Source organism: Struthio camelus, chromosome 29 (genome assembly GCF_040807025.1).
Source record: "Struthio camelus isolate bStrCam1 chromosome 29, bStrCam1.hap1, whole genome shotgun sequence".
Classification (NCBI taxonomy): domain Eukaryota; kingdom Metazoa; phylum Chordata; class Aves; order Struthioniformes; family Struthionidae; genus Struthio; species Struthio camelus.
The window spans coordinates 4,089,148-4,113,597 of record NC_090970.1 but is presented as its reverse complement, the minus strand read 5'-3'; the positions used below and the strand labels follow the sequence as shown (position 1 = coordinate 4,113,597).

At 54.2% G+C, this 24,450-nt stretch overlaps 1 protein-coding gene across 1 annotated transcript; it reads left to right on the top strand.

The window, feature by feature from the left end:
* The first annotated feature begins 215 nt into the window (after positions 1–215).
* Positions 216–5,149, top strand: LOC138062797 (olfactory receptor 14J1-like). The gene is made up of 2 exons (XM_068921806.1): positions 216–225; positions 4,215–5,149. The coding sequence occupies exons 1-2, from the start codon at positions 216–218 to the stop codon at positions 5,147–5,149; spliced, it is 945 nt and encodes a 314-aa protein (XP_068777907.1).
* Positions 5,150–24,450: the final 19,301 nt, after the last annotated feature.

The window sequence follows — 24,450 nt, the reverse complement described above, 5'->3', positions numbered from 1 at the left end:
AGTGCCCAAGGCCAGGGAGAAACAGAGCTGGGCAGTGCAGGAATGGCAGGAGAGGGGTTTGCTTCCTGAGCTGATTCTGCAGCACCTTGGGGGCCTGTGACAGAGGTGAATTGATCTCCAGGAAGGAGAAGGTGCCAGTGAAGAAGTCCCTGGGCCTGGGCAGCCTGTGATCCAGCCACCCTGAGGACATCACTAGCCCAGTGCCTGTTCATATCATGTGGAAGGGTGAGAAGAGGTTCAGGGGCAGGAGAGCCAGAAGGGTTGGAGAGTGCAGAGACTAGAGTGGAGACCTCAATGTGATGTGCCTCCATTTATGCAGCACATGTGGATGTAGACAGGATGGACGTGGCCTAAGGGCCGTGGTGGGATTCAGTTGTGTGGGCACAGGTAGGAAACCAAAGATACCCTGGGGCACTTGTGCAGCAAGCACTGAGAAGGGGCCATGGTTTCCCTGGAGGTGCCATGGTGTATGTGCTAGAAGCATGCAGTTGTGCTGCACACCCCAGGCATCTAATATGGCCCTGTGAGGCTATTTCTATGTCATGAAATCAAGTGTCGGCACTGAATGACATGAGCTGTTGGTAACAATGGGATCTGGATATTTCTCAGCTTCCTCGTGAGTGGGTGTCTAGCAGTATTGGGCATCTGGGGTCATTTCAGATGGTCAAGGAAATTCCCCACCTCGCCCCCACCTGATGCTCCAGAAGAGAGACTCCCACTCTCCATCTCCAGGGATTACAACAGGAGCTTAGACAAGGAGCTCCCATGCAGACATCTCTGCTGGGCACACTTCATCCTGGAGAAGGGGAATCCCACCTCCTGTCTGTTTGTGGAGTTCAGTGGAGGGATCTGAATGCCACTGCAGCCCCGGGGCTTCTAAACTGGCATGAGATGCCCAGATGGACTCATCTGAATGAAAACCTGAACCATGGGGAAATGAACTCCCTTCTTGCCCCTCTCTAGGAGTCCTGCCTAGCTAAGAGGCAGGAAGAGGGGCTTCCAGAGTGTGACGTTTCCCTCTCTAGCAGGTGACCATCCTCTGATGAGATAGATTGTAATGCTGGAATCAGTCTTCCTTCAGTGTTCAGAGAGGGACCATTGGTGACTATTTCAGTCTACTTCAGTGAACATTTCCCAGGAGGAGGGAGCCTGAGGGACAGAGAACTTCTGCCTTTAATTGGGCCACTGTTGCTGAAGGGGTCCAGGTTGCTGGGACGGAAAGAGGTCCTGGCAACGTGGCAGCAGTGCCCATGTGTCCAGCTGTGTGCAGGAGCAGCTCCTCTGCCTAGAGGAGGCTGTGGGCACTGCCTGCTGCTGCTGACGGGAGCTGGGAGAAGGCAGAGAGAAGTGAAAGGCAGTGTGGAGTGGGAGGAGAGGGGAGAGCTCCTTGTAGGAGACATCTTCCCAGCCCTTTGCATGGTGAGTGTCTGGCTATAGGACAACACTACTGAGATTTCTGGAGGGATCTTCTGAACCTAGCTCAACCCATGAAAAGTTTTTTAAAGATCTTTCTCCCAGCTTCTCCTTTGTGGAGGGGAGGAGGAGATGCTTTAGAGCAGAGATTCCCTGGCACACCGTCACAGGGACAGGGCATGCTACTACCTTCTCCCAGGGATGGCTGCAGGGCTGTAAGGGCGGGACATGCAGACACGTCTGTCCCAGGGCTGTGATTCAGAGCAGTGTCCCTGCTCTGCCGAGGAAAGTGAAAAACCAGGCTGCTTGAAAGGGAAGGAGCTTTCCTTCCAGGGCGTTCTGTTTCCTAATTTTGGCAGGGAAAACAAAAGAAAATTTTCTGGTTTGGAAGGACCTGGGACTCACAAACCTTCACCCTCCGAGATCAGGAGGTCTGTGACAAAGCTCAGCAAACCCCTTCAACCCCATCTCTACCTCCAGCAGCACCAACTTCACCTTTATGGGCTTCCTCAGGGTTTATGTGACCTGCTCCTTAGCACCTGCAAGCACAGAGATGCCCCTGCCCACGTCCCAGACCTGGAAGATTTCTGTAGGGCAGAACTGAGCCCACAGAGGGAGGGATGGGGACGATGAGCACTGAGAGGGAAAAGATGTAGGGACTGAGAAAGCTGCCAGCAGGGGCAACTTCAGGCAGCAGAGATGGGCAGGGAATGAGAGGGAACTGCTAGCAGAATCATCATGGGGGGATGGATTTTTGCAAGTCATGGTCAGGCCCTACAATACAAACACCTCCCCTGAGCAAGCCAACTCAGAGTCTGCCACCCAGCAGAGCCTCTGCCCTGACAGCCATGGAGTCCAGGGCATGAGCTGCCTCCTCTGCAGCCAGACCTCCGGCAGAGGAGAGGGGCATCTCTCCTGCCACGGGTTCATTTCGTGCTCCCCAACAAAGGGGCTGGGAGTGACAGCTCTGCAAGTTCGCTCTCTGCGGGGCAGCATGGCCAGGTGGGCAAGGTGAAGGCTTTTGTGAGCGCCCGTCCGTCTCTCTCCTTGCCTCCCTCAGCAGCAGGATCATGGTGTTGCCCCTTGTTTCCCCTCCTGCCCATACTGCTCCTGTTCCTCTCTCAGGCTCCCTGGGGTTGGGGGGTTTCAGCTGCAGTTCAGACACTGACACTGCAAGTTCAGCAACAGAGGGGTGTGAATGGGAGTGAGTCGTCCCCAGCTCCCTTCGGAGCTGTGAGGCTACAGAAAATGCACCCTGTGGGGCTGGGAAATGAGCTGCCCTTGTCCCGCTCTCCATCACCATCTCCATATGTGGGCTGAGAGAGAAGACTTTGGAAATCTTCCCTTACCGCCTGAAGTCCTCCACTCTCCGCTCCGTCCAGTTTCTCTCTGAGAGGCACTTGTGAGGGTGAGTGTCCTTCAGCGGAGAGAGTGCGAGTGCAGGGCAGTGAGGGGCAGGACTCCTTGGCAGACCAGATCCCGTGACTCTGTACAAAGTCAATGAGCCCTCTTTTCCCCTCGGGATGCCTGAGTGCTCATGCTGAGAGCAACTGAAAGGCCAAAGGTTTCTGCTCTGTCAAAGAATGCCGCCATGGTGAGAGGGAGGCACCTAAAAGCTAAATAAATAATCAGACTCCTCTGCTGAAGGTTATTTTCCAGAGGAAACAGGTGTCTAAACGTTGACCTGCCCTTCCACATAAGGGGTGGACGTAACCTGCTGCAGCATGTGCACCTCAGAGCTAGTGACCTCCCCCTCCCACCACAGTGCCTGCAGAGAGAGCACACACGGTAAATGGGCGTGAGGACAGGGTCTCGTTGGTCTCAGGATCTCTGTGTCCATTGGGACAGCTCATCTCCACTGGCCACAGTCAGGCTGTGATCTCACACCCCTCTCCTGCAAGAGTGGCAGCTGGTTGTCACCGTGAGCTGATCCCTTCCCTCTATAGAGCTCAGCACCCCCCATCCTCAGGACATCCAGCTGTTTACCTGGGGTGTGTGGCTGGGCTGCAAGCTGCCCTCCAGAAGGGCACAGTTCTCCCATTACGGCTAGGTGCCCCATGGAGAAGCTGCCTAGATACTGGGGCCACGGAGGTGCAGCTGGGCATCTGGATGTGGGCAGTGGGAAGGAGCCCGATGTGTTCCTGGCTGGAAGGGCAGGGCTGAGACCTGCCTCGCATACCCTCAGAAAGAGCGCTGGTGTGCACTTTGGGAGGGGATTCCTCTGCTCTCTGCGCTGTCATTTCTTTTTAGGGTAACATGAGTGCAACTGTCCTCCACCTCCGAGGGGCGAGCCCAGGGCAGCTGGGAACAAGGCAGAGGGCCAGGCCAGCTCTCCTCTCCCTGCACTAAAGCCCGAGTGAATCCTTTGGCCTCTCAGATATCACAGCTGGTCACTCTGCAGCAAGATTGCTTAGGAAAACCTTAACACTATTAATGAACCTTTTTTTTTTAGAACTAGCCGTGAAGATGCTGAAAATCCCTTCAACACTATGACTGGATTATACCTGACTAGAAGTGGGAATATAAAAGTTTAGTCCCCGTGTCTCCCATCTACGTAGTGCTGTAGGTCAAGGCTGGCTGCTCTGGAGCCCTCGGGAAGAGGTTCCTGCTCCTCGTGGCACATTCAGCCATCACAAAGCAGAGCTCAAGCCACGGAGCTCAGTGACGGTGCTGCTGGGATGGGAGGAGGCAATGTGTGTGTGTTTGGGGGAGGTTATGGGAAAGTTTTGCTCAGAGAAGTGTGTCCTAAGTTATCACTGTCTTTTTCCTAGGACAGTCCTCCATGTCCGGAGAGAGCAAAGTGTCCAACAGCAGCTCCTTCAACCAGTTCCTCCTCCTGGCCTTTGCAGAGACACGGGAGCTGCAGCTCTTGCACTTTGCACTCTTCCTGGGCACCTACCTGGCTGCCCTCCTGGCCAACGGCCTCATCATCACAGCCGTAGCCTGCGACCACCGCCTCCACACCCCCATGTACTTCTTCCTCCTCCACCTCGCCCTCCTCGACCTGGCCTCCATCTCCACCACTGTCCCCAAATCCATGGCCAACTCCCTGAGGGACACCAGGGCCATTTCCTATGCAGGATGTGCTGCCCAGGTCTTTTCCTTTGTCTTCTTATTTTCAGCCGAGTATTCTCTCCTCACTGTCATGGCCTACGACCACTACGTTGCCATCTGCAGACCCCTGTGCTATGGGACCCTCCTGGGCACCACAGCTTGTGTCAGGATGGCAGCAGCTGCCTGGGCCACTGGTTTTCTCAATGCTCTCCTGCACACTGCCAACACATTTTCCATACCTCTCTGCCAAGGCAATGTCCTGGACCAGTTCTTCTGTGAGATTCCCGAGATCCTCAAGATCTCCTGCTCACGCTCCTACCTCCAGGAAGTGGGGCTTTTTGTGTTTAGAGCCTGTTTAATATTTGGATGTTTTGTTTTCATTGTGCTGTCCTACGTGCAGATCTTCACAGCTGTGCTGAGGCTGCCCTCTGAGCAGGGAAGGCACAAAGCCTTCTCCATGTGCCTCCCGCACCTGGCTGTGGTCTCCCTCTTTGTCAGCACTGTCATGGTTGCCCACCTGAAGCCCCCCTCCATCTCCTCCCCAGCTCTGGATCTGGTGCTGGCTGTTGTGTACTCGGTGGTGCCTCCAGCAGTGAACCCCCTCCTCTACAGCATGAGGAACAAGGAGCTCAGGGATGCACTGAGGAAACTCTTTCAATGGGTACAGTGTCAGCACCAGTAACTGTCCCATGTACATCTCCTCCTCATTCCCAGGGCATCTGGCATCAAGGCTACATGTCATTCTTTTTTTTTTTTTTTCCTGATCCTTTCTTGGAAAAAGAATGAAGAGTTTTGGTTCATGCCACTTCTCCTCAGAAATCTCTCATTTGAATATAACCCAGAGGCCATGATGAAGCAGGAAGCCAGGCTTCCCCCTTCCTCAGCAGAGATGGGGGAACCTCAGAGCCCACTAGTCTCAGCTCCCTCGGATGCCCCCAGGGCAATGAGGGGAGTTTCCCTTTGTGAGGTCTCTTTTGTGATGCCAAGGGAGCTCAGGGGCACAGTCAGGCTCAGACAAGTACAGACAGGGTGAGACCTTGGGTCCCATGTGCATTAGGAGAGCTCAGCTCCCCAGCTGCGCTCTTCTTCCAGGTGTGATCTTCTACCCCTCTCCTGCAAGGGTGGCAGCTGGCTGTCACTGTGGGCTGGTCCCTTCCCTCTACAGAGCTCCAACACTCACAGTGGAGCAGGAATGGAGGGGAGGAGGGTCTGGACAAAGGCTGTGGCAACAGACCCTCTGCTCCGCAGGATCATCTCCCCACTACCACAGCACACATTTCCTCACTGCTGCCTTCGAGTGGAGGCTGCAGATTTCCTGCCGACATGTCCACCAACAGCAGCAGGAATTGCTCTTGTCAGGGTTGCTCTCCTCATTTCCACCCTGTCCTGCTCTGCTCTCATGTGCGCAGATGGCCTCAGTGCTCTTGTAACATGGTGTTTCCATGGGGTGGGCAGTGAGTGGAGCCTCACAAAGTGAGGGATGGTCCATGGTGGAGTAACCAGAAGGCAAAGCGCTAGATCCGGGTATGCTTGGGGAACCGAGGGCTCTGCAGTCCCCAGAGAGGCAGTGGGGACCCAGAAGGTGCAGGGAAGGGAGATGGGAGAGTGATTCCTGCAGCCTCAGTGAAACACCACAGGCTGGACACCACAGTGCACACCCAAACACATCTCCTGCCTTGGGCAACACCCTGGGCGTCATCCTGAGCACCATCGTTGAGCACAGACACATGGCAGCAGTGTAATGGCACCAGTCAGTGGTGACGATCCCTGTCCAATGGGGTTTGCTTCCCACCCTGACCAGCTCTGCCAGGGCTGTCAGGAGTCACCTGATGGCTCCACGGCCCCACAGTCTGCTCACCCTGCAGAGCAGCAATGCCAGGGTGGGGTCCTGTGGGGTGCACAGGGTGGGGGATGTAGGATCAACCAGGCCAGCATGGACACACTGGCCTGGGGAAAGGCTCTCTGGGGAGCAGGGACGTCCCAGGAGAAAAGCAGGGCAGCAGGCAGAGAGAGAAAATGAGAACGAGAAACAGGTTTCTCTGGGCACCAGCTCAGGGCAGGGGCCTCTGTCCCCGGGGCAGCAGGAGTTGCTGGAGGGGCTGCGGGGCCAGGGCTGTCGTGGTGTGCTGGGCAGCAGGGTGGGCATGAAGGGTCTGGAGGCAGCCAGGGAGGGGGATCTCGTGGGCACAAGATCAGGGGAGACAGAGAGTGACCAGCCTCACTGTGGGGCCTTGTCCTCCTTGCCGAGGATCTGCTCCCCTTGTCCTTTGGCCATGCCGGCATTACACTGTGGAAATGCCTGTGCCTGGCCCTGCACCTCTGGGGTCCTGCCCTGACCCTGTCCCCATCCTGCTGATCTGACTGCCCATCTCTTGCTGGGACCTGCCCCCTCACTACAGCCAAGAAAGCCTTGGCAAGGGAAGCTGGGACCTGAGCAGATCCCAGAGGTTGTACATACAAAAGGTGACCCTATATCCACAGCAGCAACTCTTGCCTGACAGCCAATGTGAAGGTGTAAGGAGTGCTTCAGATTTGGACTCTTTCTCAGCTAACACTGTACAAAGAGCCTTAGCTGCAGGAAAAAGTGAGCGCAGCCACTTGGGTCTGCTTTGTGCAGGAGGCTGCACTGGAGACCTCCAGAGGTCCCCTCCCACCACAACGCCTCTGCGACTCCATGAATTCTTGCCCCTCAGTCTCTGCTCTGGCACAGCTGGCTCGGGGATGAGAGCTCCTAGGGCAGAGCAAGCCCAGCTGGGAGAGCATCAGGAGGAAGATCCAAAGGTGCCTGGCTCAGCCTTGGGCTTTGGAAAATTCCCTCACACACCCCAAGAGGCTCCATCTGCCTCTTCCCCCCTGCCCTCTGCTCTGCTCCTGTTGACCAAAGAGGAGTCCAGCAAGGCCGGGGGACTCTCTTCCCCACAAGGACGAGATGAGGGCCTTCATCAGCCCCACACTACCTTTTCCACCCCTGGCCTTGGCAGCTGTGTGTGCCTGACTGCCCACTTGCCTTCACCACAGTCATGCTTGCACTGGAAGCCCATCAAAAGCCCAGTGTGCCCACCCTTGAGCTGGTGTCTACCCTGAAACCGGAGCCCAGCTGCCCACAAAAGCATCACCCAGCCAGTGCCCTGGTCATGCAGCCGAGGGCAGGAGTCCTCACCCCAATTTCCCTCCTGTGGCGGATGAGTCAGGAGTGATGCACTTCACTCGTAAGAGAGAAGCAGCAATATGCTTTATTGAGATAAGTTAGTGATTTAACAAAATTCAATCATAAATAAGACCATGATTTATCAAGGGTCAATGGCAAGGTCCACTTAGTTATTTACTGCGTGGAGGACAGGGTCAGACAAAAGTGTCAAGGAGATCCTCCCGTTGAGTCACGAGGTTTAGTCATGAGGTTCACCCCCCATTTATGGGGTAAGATGATTGCCTCATGGTCATATTTGCATACTAGATGGATTTTAGTTGGTGCATGCCCAATTACCTTCTGTGTAGGTGGTGTTTACGAAGAGGTCAGGCTGAACGGGAGGAAGAGCACATCACGGGGGGAAGGAGCGCTCCGTCACACCTGTATTTGGAGATTTTTACTGCTGGGACGCCTGTCCCAAACTCCCCCTCTTTTGATTCATTTCTCCTTTCTTCCACCTCCTCTCCCACACAAAGGGATTTGACTCTGCGATGTGCGTCATGAGCCCATGGTAGGAGCAATCAGAGGAGGCCATGTCCAGCCTTGTAGCTCAGGAGCTCCTCTGCATCTTGGGAGGGTCACAGCCACTTGGCTTTTCCAGGCCACTGCTCTGAGCTCTTGTGCAGACATTTGCTTTTTCAGGGGGCTCCCCAGGCTCCCCAGATTATCAGCATGGCATTTTCCTTCAGTCAGTTCTGTCCTCACAGTCCTGATCTATTACGCATGGGAAAAAGAGTGTACAGTGGACTGAGGTGTGACCCTAGGAAATGTCACCGAAGAGCACAGAAAGCATTGAGTAGCTCAGAGTCACCCTCAGGCCATTCAGTCCAAATCCTCTCTTTCACACCAAACTCAGGCTTCAGCCTGCAGCCACTGAAGCCAATGAAGGGAGTGGGCGTTGGCTTTTTCCCCCACCCCTCATGGCTGAGCTTGAGCGGAAGTCCTAAGGCTTTAACTAAAAAGTTAAAAAACATGTTCTATCACTGAAAAAGTCATATTCCTGGGCATGTTACTAGAGGCAGAGCAAATCAGAAGTTCCCCCGGGAGCTCTCCCCCATGGGCAAGCGTGGGCACATCTGCCTCCAGCCACCTGGCCACTGGCAGAAATATCTTTCAATTGTTTTAAAATGTTTGCAGTACCTGGGCACTCTGTTGATCATACCGCTCTCTCCAAGGCTGGTAGTCTACCAGGTCAGCCTTATCTTTATGTGGCTTCACTTTGGTCGAGACTGCCAAGAGGCTATTTTTGTCTGTCTCACTGCACTCGCCCGGCTGCCTGCACTCTTGCTACTGCTACCCAGGCTAACAGCGCCTGTCTTTGCTACAGGAGCAGCCTGAGGACTCCTTGTCAGCTTGATGTCCACCAACAACCCCAGGTCCTTTCCTGCAAAGCTGCTTCCCAATCAGTCAGCCCCAGCGTGTCCAGCTGCACGGGGTTATTTCATCCCAGGCACAGGACCTGGCTGAACTCCCTGTATCCCTGTCAGCCCATATCACCAGCCTTTTGCTGCTCCTCTGCTTTGCAGCCCTGCCCTCCAGCATGTCACCCACCCACCCCAATTTTGGTGTTGCCCATGAACCAGCTGAGAGCACGCTCCATCCCATCATCTGCATCACTCATCAAGGCAAACAGCATTGGCTCCAGTAGTGACCTCTGAAGAACATCACTGGGAGCCATTAGTCCGTTGGACTTTGCACCACTGTTCTCCGTCTTTGGAGCCAGGTGGCCTCCTGGTAATTTCCTGCATACTCCAGTGCATACGGATCCATCCCACATCTGCCCACTTTGGCAACAAAGGTGCCAGGGAAGACCATGTCAAAGGCCTTCCTCCATTCAAGCTATACAGCATGCAGGGCACTCCCCTTGTCCACACAGCCAGTCACCCCATCCCAGGAGGCAATCTGGTGGGCCAGGCACAAGCTGCCCTCAGTGATTCATGCTGGCTGATCCCAATCCCTTCCTGGGACTGGAAATCACTCCCAGGAAGATTTGCTTCCCAGGGACTGAGGTGACATTGCTATGGCTGTCATTCCCCAGATGCTCTTTCTTATTCTTCTCTAAAGGTGGATGCAATGTTTGCGGTGAAGGTGGGGAAGGCCAGGGGCTGGGCAGCAGCTCTGGGGCTGTATCAGTTCCTGAAATTCTGCTAGTCCCTTCAACAAGTTGGCAGAGGAAAGGAAGAGTTCAGTGCAGGCTGCAGTGAAGGATCTGTCGAGATCACCTCATGCAGAAGTCCCACAGCGACCTCAGGCAGAAACAGGCGACTTCCCTGGTGCCTGGTGCCACCCTCCCAGCAGGACAGGGACATAGGAGGAGGGCGCTCTGCCTGTCCCAGTGCTCAGGACCTGCTCCCCGAGGCCGGCCCAGCTTTGCCTGAGGGGCCTCTTGGTGCTCGGCCTCTGCTCTGCCGTGGCTGGGCAGGGACAAGAGCTCGTGGGGCAGGGCTGGGAGAACTCCCCTGGCGGTTCCTCTTTTGCAGGGGAGCCGTGAGGAGCATCGGGGCTCGCAGTCGCACCCCGTCCCTGCACCTGCGCACGGCCCCATGGCCCCACTGTGCAGGCACCACCCAGGGCAGGGTGTGTTCAGGGCTGGGGACACGTCCCCTGGCACCATCCCCACCACAGCCCTTGGAGCCCCGTCCCCCCACAGCCCTCCTGCTCTGGCACCTTCCCCCAGCACCCGGAGCCTGCCCAGCCCCAGCCGTGTCCCACCCGGAGGTCAGCACACAGCCATGGCCCAGGGTCTGCCGGGGTCGGGGCTGGGAGAGAGGCCGGGCAGGGCCAGCCGTTCCCCTCCATACAGGCACTGAGCCCAGCAGGACAGAGCAGCCAAACACACCCCGAAACCTGGGGTGAGCGACCAGGGCAGGGCGGGTGTGTGTCTGCTGCCCCACCAGCCTCCCAGCTGGAACTGGCCCCAGTGGCCCCAGGAGGCAGGCCACAGGGACACTCTGGGTCCCTCCTTCTGGTGTCCAGGAGATCCCCTACCCCCAGCCTGCCTGCAGCCCCCCGGGCCAGCCCCTCTCTCCACGACACACCAAGACCCCCTGCCCTGGGGCTCCTCCGGCCGCTCCTGCTGCCCCAGGGGCACAGCACCCTGCCCTTCCTGGACACACAGAGAAACACGTTCCTCTTCCTCCTTTATGCCTCCTTGCCAGTGCACAATTGCTCCTTTCCTCTTCTCCAGGGACTTCCCTGCTCCCCGCAGAGCCTTTCCCCACCTCAGTGTGTCCAGGCTGGCCTGCCTGGCCCTTCCTGGACCCTTCCCTGTGCTCCCCGCAGGGCCCCGGGCTGGCGGTGCTGCTGTGCAGAGGGAGTGGGCTGTGGGGCCACGGGGCCATGGGGTGACTCCACGCTGGCTGGGGTTGTCACGGTGGGAAGCAGACCCAGGTGGATGGCCATCATTGCACCTGACAACCCCCACCAAGGGGTCTGTGGCCATGGATGACGCTCTGAGCAATCACAGGGCATTTCCAATGGCTCAGGCGGTGTTCAGGTGCGTCCCAAGATCCAGCCCGTGCTTTTTCATTGAAGGTGACATGAAGGACTCTCCAGGCTCCCTTCCTGTGCCTGCTGGGTCCCCACTGGCTGTGGTGCGATTTCAGAGCTCTCACTTGCCTGCACATCCATTGGGTTTGCCCTTTAAGTGTGGGTGACTGCACTTGATTTTGTGAAGCTCCATTCACTGCCCACCCCAGGGCACATGGTGCCCTTGGAGATGCCCTGGGCTCTCCTGGAGGCTCCATACTGCCTTAGAGAAGGACAGGCATCTGTCTCCAGCCCTGTTGGATGGGAGAGACCCCTTGACCATCCACCACCTCCAGGAGCCCTGGGCACCCACAAGTGACAGCTGAATCCCACCTTCTTTCACTAACACATCACCTATGAGCTCATCACCTTGAGCCCATGGAGAACCCTGGAAAAGCATCAGGGTCTCTCAGCATGCAAGTCTTCAAGCACATTTTTGACCCCAGTTTTGGAAGGGGAGCCCAACCTGAAAGCATTGCACAGAGGAAATCCTCTTTTACTAGACCTAAGCCAGCTCTGACCCTGTGACAGACATTCACAGATTCCTCTGTGTCAAACAGGATGGGTTCGGGCTGCTGGAGAAGTGGGATGAATTCAAACCCTTCTGTCCAAACATGATTATCAGAGAGAAAATGCCCACTGCACAAAAGCTGTCTGAGATAAACTGGAAATTGCTTGTGAGGAGAGAAGGGCATCTTATTTCTGCTGAACTAGAATCAATTGAATCAGTTTGTTCAGGGCAGCTTTGAGCTCCTTGTTCCTCATGCTGTAGATTAGGGGGTCCACTGCTGGAGGCACCACTGAGTACAGAACGGCCAGCACCAGATCCAGACCTGGAGAGGAGATGGAGGAGGGCTTCAAGTAGGCAAACAGGCCAGTGCTCATGTACAGGGAGACCACGGCCAGGTGAGGGAGGCACATGGAGAAGGCTTTGTGCCTTCCCTGCTCAGAGGGCATCCTCAGCACAGCTCTGAAGATCTGCACGTAGGACAGCACAATGAAAATAAAACACCCAAAGAATAAACAGGCACTAACCACATTAAGCCCCACTTCCCGGAGGTAGGTGTTTGAGCAGGAGAGCTTGAGGAGTTGGGGAATCTCACAGAAGAACTGGTCCACGACATTGCCTTGGCAGAGAGGAATGGAAAATGTGTTGGCAGTGTGCAGGAGAGCATTGAGAAAACCACTGGCCCAGGCAGCTGCTGCCATCTTGACACAAGCTCTGGTGTCCATGAGGGTCCCATAGTGCAGGGGTCTGCAGATGGCAACGTAGCGGTCATAGGCCATGACTGTGAGAAGAGAACACTCAGCTGACATGAATAAGGCAAACAAAAATATCTGGACAGCACATCCTGCATAGGAAATGGCCCTGGTGTCCCTCAGGGAATTGGCCATGGATTTGGGGATCATGGAAGAGATGGAGCCTAGGTCGAGGAGGGCGAGGTGGAGGAGGAAGAAGTACATGGGGGTGTGGAGACGGTGGTCGCAGGCTACGGCTGTGATGATGAGGCCGTTGGCCAGGAGGGCAGCCAGGTAGGTGCCCAGGAAGAGTGTGAAGTGCAAGAGCTGCAGCTCCCGTGTGTCTGCAAAGGCCAGGAGGAGGAACTGGTTCAGGGAGCTGCCATTGGACACTTTGCTCTCTCCGGACATTCTCTCCGGACTGTCCAAGGAGGAAAAGACAGTGTCAAGTCAGGAGACTCTGATCAAAACTCTTCCCCTTTCTCACAGACATCCCCCCTCCCCCCCCCCCCACCTCCCAAAGACATTGCTTTTCTCCTTCTCAGCAGCACCTTTGTTCCATTCCCTGTCCAGAGCTCCACCTTGTGCTGGCTGAGTGTGCCACGAGGAGCAGGGACCTCTGCCCAACGGCTCCAGAGGCATCAGTCCTGCTCTAATGTAGAAGGACTTTTCAACATCTTCACACCCAAATCGGAGGCATTTTTTCCAGCAAAGCAACAGCTTCAATTTGGGGTAGGGGGCAGGGGAGGGGGGCTTGCTTGTTGCTCTGCTCTGCAGGGAAGAAATATGTACCCTCTACACTGCTCTCAGTGTGAAGACGAGTGAGTCCTAAGAGGCCAAAGCTCTCCCTGTGCCCTACGACAGAGCCAGCACACTGGTCTCCCCAGCAGTCCCAGTCCCAGATGCCTTGGGCATGCACCTCTCTCAGCCACAGGACAATCTCAGCCACAACTTACCCTTACTGGAAACTGGCCTGTGCTGACAGTGGTGTCTACTTACACAGCACACATCTCCAAACTCTCCTCCCTTTCTCAGCTCACATGTTGTGAGAGTGATGGAGAGGGTGTTACACAGCGCATGGCTCTGATGATCAGAAGAAGGACTCGGTGATGTGGCTCTGAGACAGAGGGAGCTCTCAACACTCAGCTTCTAGCCAAAGACACACAGGGCTTATTTCAGCTGCCCACATACAGCCACCACCAGCAGCAGTTCCAGTTCCTTAGCACCTCTGGGGCATCTGCATGGGACATTCAGCTATCACACACGTCCTCCAGAAGAGCTGTGCCCTTCTCGAGGGCAGCACATAGCCAAGCAGCACAGCCCAGGGAGGGTCAAGGGTCTTAAAGGTGGGGTGTCCTGAAGGGACAGTCAGCTCATTCCCCAGCCCCACACACTCTGCTCTTTGAGCCCCACAGGCAAGAAGGAGACCTCCTCCTCTCGCTCCATCCACAGAAACAGCTCTATGGCTAGAACCACAGGGTCTGTGTCAGAGTCTGCAGCTGCAAATGTCATCCCCAGAAAGCCCCAGAGCAAGAACAAGAGCAGCCCGGACAGGGGGAGAAACAAGGAGCAACACCTTGATGCTTCTGCCTAGGGTGGCAAAGAGAGAGAGAGAGAGAGAGATACTGAGCAAGGTCTTGCCCTAACCCAGCTGTGCACACCACCTCCCAGATGGAGACATCACAGGGCCGTTGTCCTCAGTCCTTTGGTCATGGTTTAGGAAATGGGCACTAAGCAAGAGAGCTGCTCCTCTCCTCTTCTCGGGCTCTGGCTGCTGAAAAAGCTATTTGGGTCCTAGATCCCTTGGCCTGGAGGGCAGAGGGCTCTGCTGGGTGGCAGAGGACAGATGCAGGGGGCTTGCAGAGGGGAAAGCATCTGCACTGCCGGGGCTGGCAGAGCATTTCCTGCACCCCAACCTCGCATGAGGTTTCAGGTAGCAGTTTCCTCTCCCTCTTGGACCATCTCTCTGCTGCTTGGAGGTGTCCTTGCTGGGAGCTCTTCCTCTGTCCCCACGAAGACCCCATCCCACTCACTGTGATCCTAGCTCTGCCCTACAGAAACCTCCAAGCAGCAGGAAGCTGCCCAGCAGCATCTCCCTGTGTGCAGGAGCTAAACAGCAGACCAGAAGATCTCCCATCACCTACAGTCCCTCTCTGGACTGTGGAGGGAGACTGATTTCAGCAGTGTGCTTGATCCCATCAGAGGACAGAGGTGGAGAGAGGGGGACATGTTCCCCTCTCTCAAGCCCTATTCCTGTCCCCATACCAGGCAGGAGACCTGGGCAGGGAGAGGGAGAGGGAGAGGGAGGGGAAGGGGGAGGGGGAGGGGGTCATTTCCCCTGCACAGGGCAGGGATTCAGAGGAGCAAATGCAGGTGGTTCATGTCAGCTTGGCAGGCCTTGGGCAGCAGGGGGATTCAGCTCCCTCCCAGGCAGCCCACAACCCCCTAGCAGGTGGGATCCCTCTGGCCTCAGCTCAGCTGTGCCCAAAACAAAACAGGTGCCTGCATGCAAGCCCTTGTCTGAGCTGCCACCATGAGCAATAGGGGTGGAGAGGGGAGTCATCAGCTCACACCCAAAGCCCTGGTGACAGCTGAGCTTCCAGACTTGGCCCAATCATGTGTGTGTGTGTCTGCCAGCTGTAATGGAGCAATTCTGAGACACCCACATGCTTCCTGAGCCTCAGCTGTGGGCCAGAGGGGTGGTGAGGCAGGTTCCCTTGGCCACCTGAAACTACACCAAATCTTTGGGGGCATCTGAACTTTAATTTGCCGTGTGTTTCTATGGAGTCCACAGAGCTGTCAGATGACCAAAAGGAGGAATTCACCAGAAGGACAGCCAGGTCACTCTCCAGGCTCCACCAGCTGTATATACTGCAGCTCAAGTCACCACAAAGCTAAGACACAGGCACATCCCGGCTTTGCAGACACTTCCATTAATTCAGGGCTCTCATTTTCAGGCAATAAAAAGAGCCTCTAGCACCATGCCAGGTGCCTGGGGTGCCCAGCAGGAACCGCAAGTGGCTGGCACATACCACACAGGACCTCCAGGGAAGCCATGGGCTGGTGGAGTGGGTTCAGGGCAGACCCCACAGGGTCTTTCAAAGGGGTTTGGAGCCTGTGTGCCAGGAAGTGAACACCAACACCATGGCATACAGGGAAGGTCCTTCCCAGCTACAGCCAGGGGTGCTGCAGGACTGGGAGGCACATCACACCAAGGTCTCCACTCATGTCTCTGCACTCTCCAACCCTCCTAGCTCTTCTCCCTCTGAACCTCTTCTCACCCCCTCACATGATATGAACAGGGACTGTGTTAATGATGTCCTCGGGATGTCTGGATCAAAGGCTGCCCAGGCCTAGGGACTTCTTTAGTGGCACCTTGTCCTTCCTGGAGATTGGTTCACCTCTGTTACAGGCCCCAAGGTGCTGCAGAATCAGCTCAGGCAGAAAACCCCTCTCCTGCCATTCCTGCACAGCCCAGCACTGTTTCTCCCTGGCCTTGGGCACTGCCGGGTTTGCCCTCTCAGGGGGAACCTCCTTTCACCAGCACATTGCCACCAGCTTTTTACGCCAGCATCTCTCTGCTCTGAAGTGGGACCATCGCACACTTGGTGTTCTTGGCCCTTGGTAACAGGTTTCACCATGGCCAGTTGGACTTTAACATTTCTAGAATAATTGAGATGTGGTAGGGTCAGTCACAGTACTGGAGAGCACAGAGGGTGGGGTGCAAGCTCTTCAGGACAGATCAACAGGGAAGATGAGGAAGGAGGATGCCCTTTGTGTGAAGAGGCAGCTTGGATGGGTGGAGGTCTTCCACAGAAGGGGCAAGGGTTTGGGTGAGAGCTTGTGGGTGAGCCTCAGAGTCAGGGTGACATCGCAATGGGAGCTACAGACCACCCAATGAGGGTGAGGAGGTGGATGCAGTCTCCTTGAAGCAACATGAGAAAGTCTGCGGATCACAGGCCCTGGTTCTTATCAGAGGGACTTTACTCTCCCAGACATTAGCTGCAAGGGCAAACAGTCCTGGAAGGCATCAGGGACAGCTTCTTAGCACATCCACACGACAGGCCAATACTCATGATGCTTTTCTGTAGCTGGACATTTCCAACAGGGAGGAATGGATCAGGGATGGGATGCTCAGTGTCAGACTTTCCTGTCGTGACCTAGAAGGAGTAGAGTTCTAGATCCTGAGGGGAGTCAGGAAGGATAGGATCGACTCACAGACCATTAACTTCAGAGGAGCAGACTTTGGCCTGTTTTGGGGAGTGGTGGGAGATCCCATGGGAGGCAGTTCTGAAGGGTCCAGGAGCTCAGGAAAGGCAGCAGGTCTTTGAGGACAGCACCTGGCAAGCACAAGGATGCTCCATCCCAATACTCAGTAAAACTAGTAGACACCTCGAGAGAGTGGCTGGGCTGCACTGGGAAGTCAGGACTGAACTCCAGGGCAATCAGGCAGCATACTGGAAGCAGAAGGAGGGAGAGGCTGCAATGGAGGAATTCAGAAATATTGTCCAGCGAAGCAGGGGTGGTGTTAGGGAAGCCAAAGCTCCCCAAGAGTAGACACTTGAAGGGGATGACAAGGACATGAAGAAGAGCTGCTACTGCTTCAGGGTCAATAAAAGAGTAAAAAGGAAAATGTTGGCTCACTGCTGGATCGGGCAGAGGAAAACAACCAACAGTGAGTGATGACGAAGCGAGGGATGACTTGCAAGAACTCAACCCATATCAGTCTGTAGGGTTGGGTGGGTTGCATCCGAGGACATTGAGAGAGCTGGCCACTATCACAACAAGACTGCTGTGTGTCACCTTTGAAAAGTTGTGGAGATCAGGGGAGGTCCCAAAGAGCTGAAGAAGGAATATGCTGTGCCCATCTTCAAAAAAGGCCACAAGGACAAATCAGGGAGCTGCAGGCCATTCAGCCACACTTGAGTGAGGAGTGCATCATGGAATGAGTTCTCTCGCTTTACATTTCTGGGCACAGGAAGAAGGTGACTGTGAACAGTCCACAGGAATTTACTGGAGGTAAAGCCTTCCTGATCAACTTGATTACCTTCTGTGATAAAAGGCCTGTCCTTGTGGGGGAGAGGAGAGTAGTGGATGTCATTTACCACAGTTTTAGCAAGGGGTTTGACATCATTGTCTCACACTAGATGGTTGAGGGCTGCCATCCAGATGGACCCCTGCAGGAAGGAGGAATGGGTTGCCAGGAAGTTTATGGAATTCACAAACGAAACAAATGCCAGGTCCTGCACCTGGGGTACACAAAACACCCTGCAGTGATCTGGGCTGGGGAGTGTCCAGCTGGGCAGCAGCTCTGCAGAGAAGGACCTGGGAGTCTTTGTGGGCAGCAAAGAGAGCGAGAGCCAGCAGCACGCCCTGGCATCAACGGAGGCCACAGTGTCCTGAGCTGCCTGAACAAGAGCACAGCTGGGAAATTGAGGGAAGGGATTATCCCCCTCTACTCAACACCTGTTAGAGCACATCCAGATACTACAGCCATTTGGGGTCCTGTGTAGAAGAACACTGTTGATGACATGGAGTGAGTTTGGTGGCACACCCCCAAGGAGCCCAGGCACCAGAGCACTTGCCCTGTGAGGAGAGGCTGAGGGAATGGGCCTTGTTCAGCCTGAAGAAGGGAAGGCTTTGTGCAGACCTAATCACAGCCTCCCCATACCTACCAGGATGTCACCAAGAAGATGGAGTCAGGCTCTTCACCATTGTGCACAATGGGAGAATGAGGCCCCAATGGGCATTAGCTGAAACTAGAGAGCTTCAGGCTGAGGATAAGGAGAAACTTCTGACCCATCCAGACAGTCAAGCACTGGGGCAGGTTTTCCAGAGAGGTGGTGCCATCTCCATCCTCAGAAGTTTTTGAAGTCCTAAAGGAGTAAAGCCTTGATCAACCTGGTTAGAGCTGATACACACCCTGCTGTGGGAAGGAGGTTGGGCTAGAGACCTCCTCAGGCCCCTCCCCACCTGAATGATTCAGCATTTCCTTCCACCCTGGGTCTTCCCTTGTTGACCTTAGGGAAAACCTTCAGCTTCCTTGTGACCATGGAAGTAGGTCTCCCAAAAGGATCACCAGATCAGCCGCATGATCCTTGTCCTGCTCTGGTCAGAGTCATTCAGATTGAGGGCTGCTTGGCAGCCACCCCCAAATCACCTTCAGTTTTCTTTTCCTTCACCTTTTATTGCATTTTGTCCCTCTTTTCTCCTTTCTAAATTCTTCTTTTACAATCCTGTTCGCCTCCCATGCAGTCAGCCAACCTCTGTTTACCCATTGGCCCTGGGTTTCCTTTCTTTGTGCATTCATTTGGCTTGTCTGAGATGGTTGCCATGGTGATTTCTACTTTTTCCACTAGGGCCTTGAAACTGGTACTGCCTTTTATTACGTGTAGTGTCCTGCAGGTCCTCATGCTGTTACCCTGCCAGAGGCACTGCAAGATAGGATGAGCCATCAGTACGCATACATTAACAGCTGACCCAGAGGAGCCTGAGTCCAGAGGGGCCTTGAGAAACTTGGGGTTTTGGCCAACAAAAACTTCATGACGTTGTGCAAGGAGAAGTGTCAGATCTTGCCTCAGGGGGCAGAACAGGCTGTGCATCAGGACAGGCTGAGACCTGACCAGCAGAAGAGTGACCCTGAGGAGAAGGGCCTAGATGTTACACGAGGGATGCCCTATGAGCCAGTGCTGCCTGCTCACCACAAAGGAGGCCAGCTGCATAGAGGGCTGCATTAGGAAGCGCATAGCCATCGAGACAAGGGCTGTTCTTATCCACCTCGACTCAGGACTGGTGTGGCCACATGTGGGATGGTGTGTCCCAGTGTGGACTGCCCCGTGCTGGAGGAATGGGGAGGAACATGGAGAGGGTCCAGAGGAGGTCTGCCAAGATGGGGTTGGGGGCCTGAAGGCCACGGCCTGTACGGAGAGGCAGAGGGACCTGGGCTTCTTCAGCCTGGTGAAGTGTTAAAGACAAATGGAATATAGTAGTAGCCTGGGACTGCTTGAAGGGTGGTTCCAGAGGGGATGGAGCTTTTGTTGGTAGTAGGAAAGAGCATGAAGAGGGGAAAGGGTCACAAACTGCATCTTGAGAGGTACAGCCTGGGCTTCAGGAAAAAGACATGTCACTTGAAGGGTAGTGCTGTGGTGCAACAGGTCAGCCAGAGGCCTCTGAGGTCACCCCATGCCTTTGTGTTTAAAAGAACACCAGCCAGGATAGAGAGACCTCAGTAAATATGGAGAGATCCTGGGGATAGAGCAAGGGGAGGAAGCATGTTGGGTGTCTACAGGCTGCAGGGAAGGAGGCACAGGCATGGGACAGTGTAGGACAGCCTGTGGTGGAGACGGCTGAGGGCACTGCCATGGCTGAAAGCCTCCAACAGAACCGAGGTCTCTAGCCTCTTGGCTATGGTTGCTGTCTCTGCTCCTAAGGCCTCTGAGAAGAAGTTTCCTTAAACCACTGGGACCTTAAACCACTGGGACCTCCTTGTCCACGGGGAACCAAGAGATGCCATATTGTTGTCCTGCAGTTGGAGCTGCACATGCCCACCTTCACACTGACCCCCAGAAAGAGCCCCGAACAACGCGTGAGGGAAGTCACCACCCTTCACAAGGGCTGGGTGTCAGGGCCTGGTTGATCTGCTTGATAACACACACCAAGGCTGACTTGGCATCACAGCCACCTGCTCATTGCCTTGGCCTACCTGCAATCAGAGCCTCCAGCTTTGTGCTCTCATCAGCCCCCTGGGAAGGCTTTGTCAGTAATGGCCCTCAGGGGGACTCCTTAACACTCCAAGAAACTTTGAGATTTACTTCTCCCTTCAACTTCTGGAGAGGTTTGCTCAACCTTCTCAGCATCTGAAGCCCATGGGCTCAACACCAGATACACCTTAGGGGTCACTAAAATGCAGAAAGCCCTAACAACCTCTGTCTCTTTCCATCATTTTCTTCAGCCCTTCTGTGGCTAATTGGCAAGTTTTCAGGAGGGTATTGAAAAGAGAAGGATTTCAAGGAGCACCTGAGAGTTGTCTGCTTTTTAAGCTTTCTTTAGTCTTCAGGTTTCAGGGGAAGTGATACCCACCTTCTCCAATTCACACTGACCCACAGTGTTTCCTAATTAAGCCTGGGCATGTAGGAAAAGCAGTATTTCTGATAGGAGACGTGTATGGACAACCTTCCTCCCCACCTCCCCAAGCCCTGACATTTCTCTCCTCGGCCCCTGGGGACTTCCCTCACTCGGCTTAACATCTAGCCTTTCCCCACTCAAGCCTGTAGCTGAATGTTACAGCTCCTGGGCACCAATTCCCACCTGCTTTCCTTAGAAAATCAGCTGCAAACAGAAACAGAAGGATTTGTCTCAATTCGGATCAAACAGAAATAAACATGATGCAGTGTCCTAAGAAATAACATACAATCCTCAAGTGTATGTCAAGGGCAAGTTGCCTCCAGGCAGGTCCACAGTCTGCAAGGAATAGCCTTCCTTGACATGTTCTTGACAAATAGATGGGGGAGGCTAGTTAGAAACACAGTGAAGGAGTTGGTTGAAGAGGCAATGAGAGTGCTGAAAGACGAGACAAGCTTCCGACTCCCTGAAGCTCAGAGCAGCGACTAGGGAGTTGAGAGGTGCCTGAATGATACAGAGGAAGGGGAGGAGGAAAACTGGGAAACTATGGGAAGGGCATAAGCCCAGATCGTCTGATGCAAAGTTGACCTCAGAAGTGATCAATGTAGGCAGGACATGTGGAAATATGTGGGAGATGACTGAGATGACATCCACAGCCTAATACACCGAGCAGTGGAAACATAAGGTCGAGGGCAGATCAGTATTTCTTCTCCTGAGATTAATATCCTTCCTGAAGATTTCCACTATTTCATCATACGAAATCATTGACATTAAAATTATTCAATCATTTCAGCTGATGAAAGCGTGTTCATATTTTTGAAACGACAAAACCAAGTCTTCCCCTTTCCAGGCAGAGCTCAGGTGTCGAACCAGAAGCATCCAGTGCCGCTTGGAGAGGCCCCGGTGACTCTGAGATACCTTCACGGACCTGGCAGCTCTCCCAGGGGACCTGTGGGAAACCGAAGCCCCTCGGAGCTGCAGAGGGAGGCTGGGCAGAGGGGACTAGGGCACCTGCAATGGCACCAGGTGTCCATGACCCTGTGACAGCATCCTACCCCAGTTCTGAACATCTTTCCTTAAATAATAATAATAAAAAAAAATTATAAGACCACTAAATCATACTAACAGATCACTAAATTAAAAAGAAAAAGAAATTAAGAAAGACAATAAGAACACACACACAGACAAAATTTGAAGCTGGAAAGTATAACAAAACACTTCTTTGCTTTAAATCTTATTCTTAAGTTCTTTCTTGTTTCATTTTTCATGTAATTTTCCTAACAGTTCTCTTATAATCAGGCCCACACCATTAAAAAAGAACTTTTTGTGTCTCACACAGAGCCCAGTCCTCAGAAAACCATGCCCTGACACCGGCTGTCCATGCCACTCCTCACTCTTTCCACAGAGCGAGTCACCCTCTGACATGTCGAGCTCTCTTGCCTGATAGAGGAAAGCAGGCTGACCAGCTTCAAGAAAACACTGTATTCTTGGAAGGCCACATCTGCACAAATCTCCACATATCTGTGTCACAGTGATGTCCTACAGGTGTCCCAATGAGTCTAGCCACACTCCCTTCTCCTTCCCTGCACCGTCAATGAAGTGTGACTCCATCTGAGGTGACAACAGGGCTGAGACTGATCTCACCCCATGCCTGACCCCTCCAGGGCAGGTGTCTCTGCCTAACCCAGGTGTCTGCCCTTCCCTTTCTAGTCATGGGAATTCAGCGACCCCAGGGCATCTCAGGCAGCAACAGTCTCTATATGCGGGCAAACGGATAAAGGCCTGAATGAAAATGTTTAGCCATAAATTGCAACCTATGCAAAAAACAACTCTATGCCAAAACTGAAAAGAACACACAGCCATTTCCAGAAGGTCAAGTATGTTTTACCAGTTCTAATGAATCTTGTCTTTCTTTCTTTCTTTTTAGCAGCACCAAGTGCATGCAGTGCAGTATTTCCATCTTCTAGTGGAGTATAGATATTTGTGACCAGTTATACAGCCCAATACCTTTTCTACCAACACTCTGAATGCAGAAACTATGTTCTGAGGAACTACTTTATTCAGAGGGACCTATTTCCTCTGCCTTCTTCTGCCTCCCTGTCCTTTCTGCTTCCTCCCACTGTTCTGTCTTTCCAGAGCTCTTCAGGGAATGATTTACTGAATCACAGCACTTAGGGTGGACGAGACCTCTGGACGTCATCTAATACCATCCCCCACTCACTCCGAGAGTACTAGAGCAGGTTGCTCAGAGGCTTGCCCCCGTTGCACCTAGTCCACAAACACACGGAGAGTGCACTCCATCCTAATGTCCAGGATGTTAACGAAGACATTAAACAGTGCTGCCTAAAATGTAGATCCCTGAGGGATGCTGCATGTAACCAGCCACCAGTTGGACCTTGTGCCACTGGTCACAGCATTTTGGCCCAGTGGTCCAGCCCATTTTCCACCTGCCTTAGGGTCCATTTGTGCCGTGCTTTGGACTGGCTCGTCACCTTCTCTGGGGCAAAGCCCTGTGCACTCCAGCCACCCTCTTGCACAGAGCACATCTCCACCTCCTCACTGTCCCAGCCTGCCTTCCTCTGGCATTCCTCCTTCATCTTGCCATGTGAGCCGCCCACCACATGTGTGAAATCCCATGGGGACAGGGGAGAGGGAGGTGCCAGTAAAGGGGCAATGGCTGGGAGAGAGGAGGAGAAGCGGAAGGGGGAAGGCAGAGGTCAGAAGAGGGGAGCGGAAGAGGAAGGCAGAGGTGACACAGCTGTGGTGTTGATAGTGAGGTCGCTTCCTTTACAGGATGGGGAGAGGCAGGCAAATGGGACACGGCTGCAGCGTTGATTGTGAGGTCCCACCCATGTGCCTTCTCCTTGCCCATCACTGGCAGAGACAGGAGTGACCTGACTTTCAACTTTACGGCCATGTGCCTCCTACCATCCAAGGAGCTTCTGAGAAACAATGGCTCTCACCACAATGTCCCCACCTGTTAAGACTTTTGGCCTACCAGCTGACCCTTTACCAGTAACCTCATAGTCCTCCTCCAAGCCCGCCTGCCTGTAGTGAGTCTTTCAGCCATGTGCCTGCTGCTAGCCAAACAGGTACTCAGGCAGGAACGTCATCACAATCAGCATCCAAGCCATCGGCCTGCAAGTGGCCTATCAGGTACTAAGGCAGAAGGAATCGCACAAGCACCTCCTCTGCTCGAGAAGCAGTGGTTGCCCTATCACCTGCAGAGACAGAAGTGACCTCACAACCAAAATCCAAGCCATGTGCCTGCTGCTGGCCTATCAGGTACTGAGACACAAGTCACCTCACAAACAGTTTCCCACCCACAAGCTTCTTCCTGGCCCATCACCTACAGACACAGAAGGGACCACACAGTCACCTCCATGGGCCCGTGCCTCCTAAGGGCCTGCAAGTTTCTGATTGCACTGCCATTCGGAGGGATTGTGACAGGCTGGAGAAATGGGCAGAGAGGAACGGTCAGGAAGTTTCACAAAAGGAAATGCAATGTCTTGAACCAGAACATGCTGACTGCCGACCAGCTGGAAAGCAGCTTGGCTGAGAAGGGCCTGGGGGCGTCCAGGGAGGCAGCATGTAGCAGCATAAGCCAGCAATATGTCCTCAGGACGAAGGCAGTCCATGGCTTCCTGGGCTGCCTTGGGGAGAGAGCACTGGCAGCAGGGCGAGGGCTCTGGGCCTGCAGGCTCTGTCTCTCTCTCTACCAGAAAGGAGACACACTGGGATTGAGTCAGCTTTCCAGCTGGAGATCCTGGCAAGAGCTCCCGAAACTGCAGGCCTCAGTGACCAACTCAGTGACACTCTGCCAAATGTGCTCACTTGGACACCTGAAGTGTCAGCTCCCAAATGACCCCCTTAGGGAAGAGAGGAGCATGTGGAAAGGGGAGGAACCT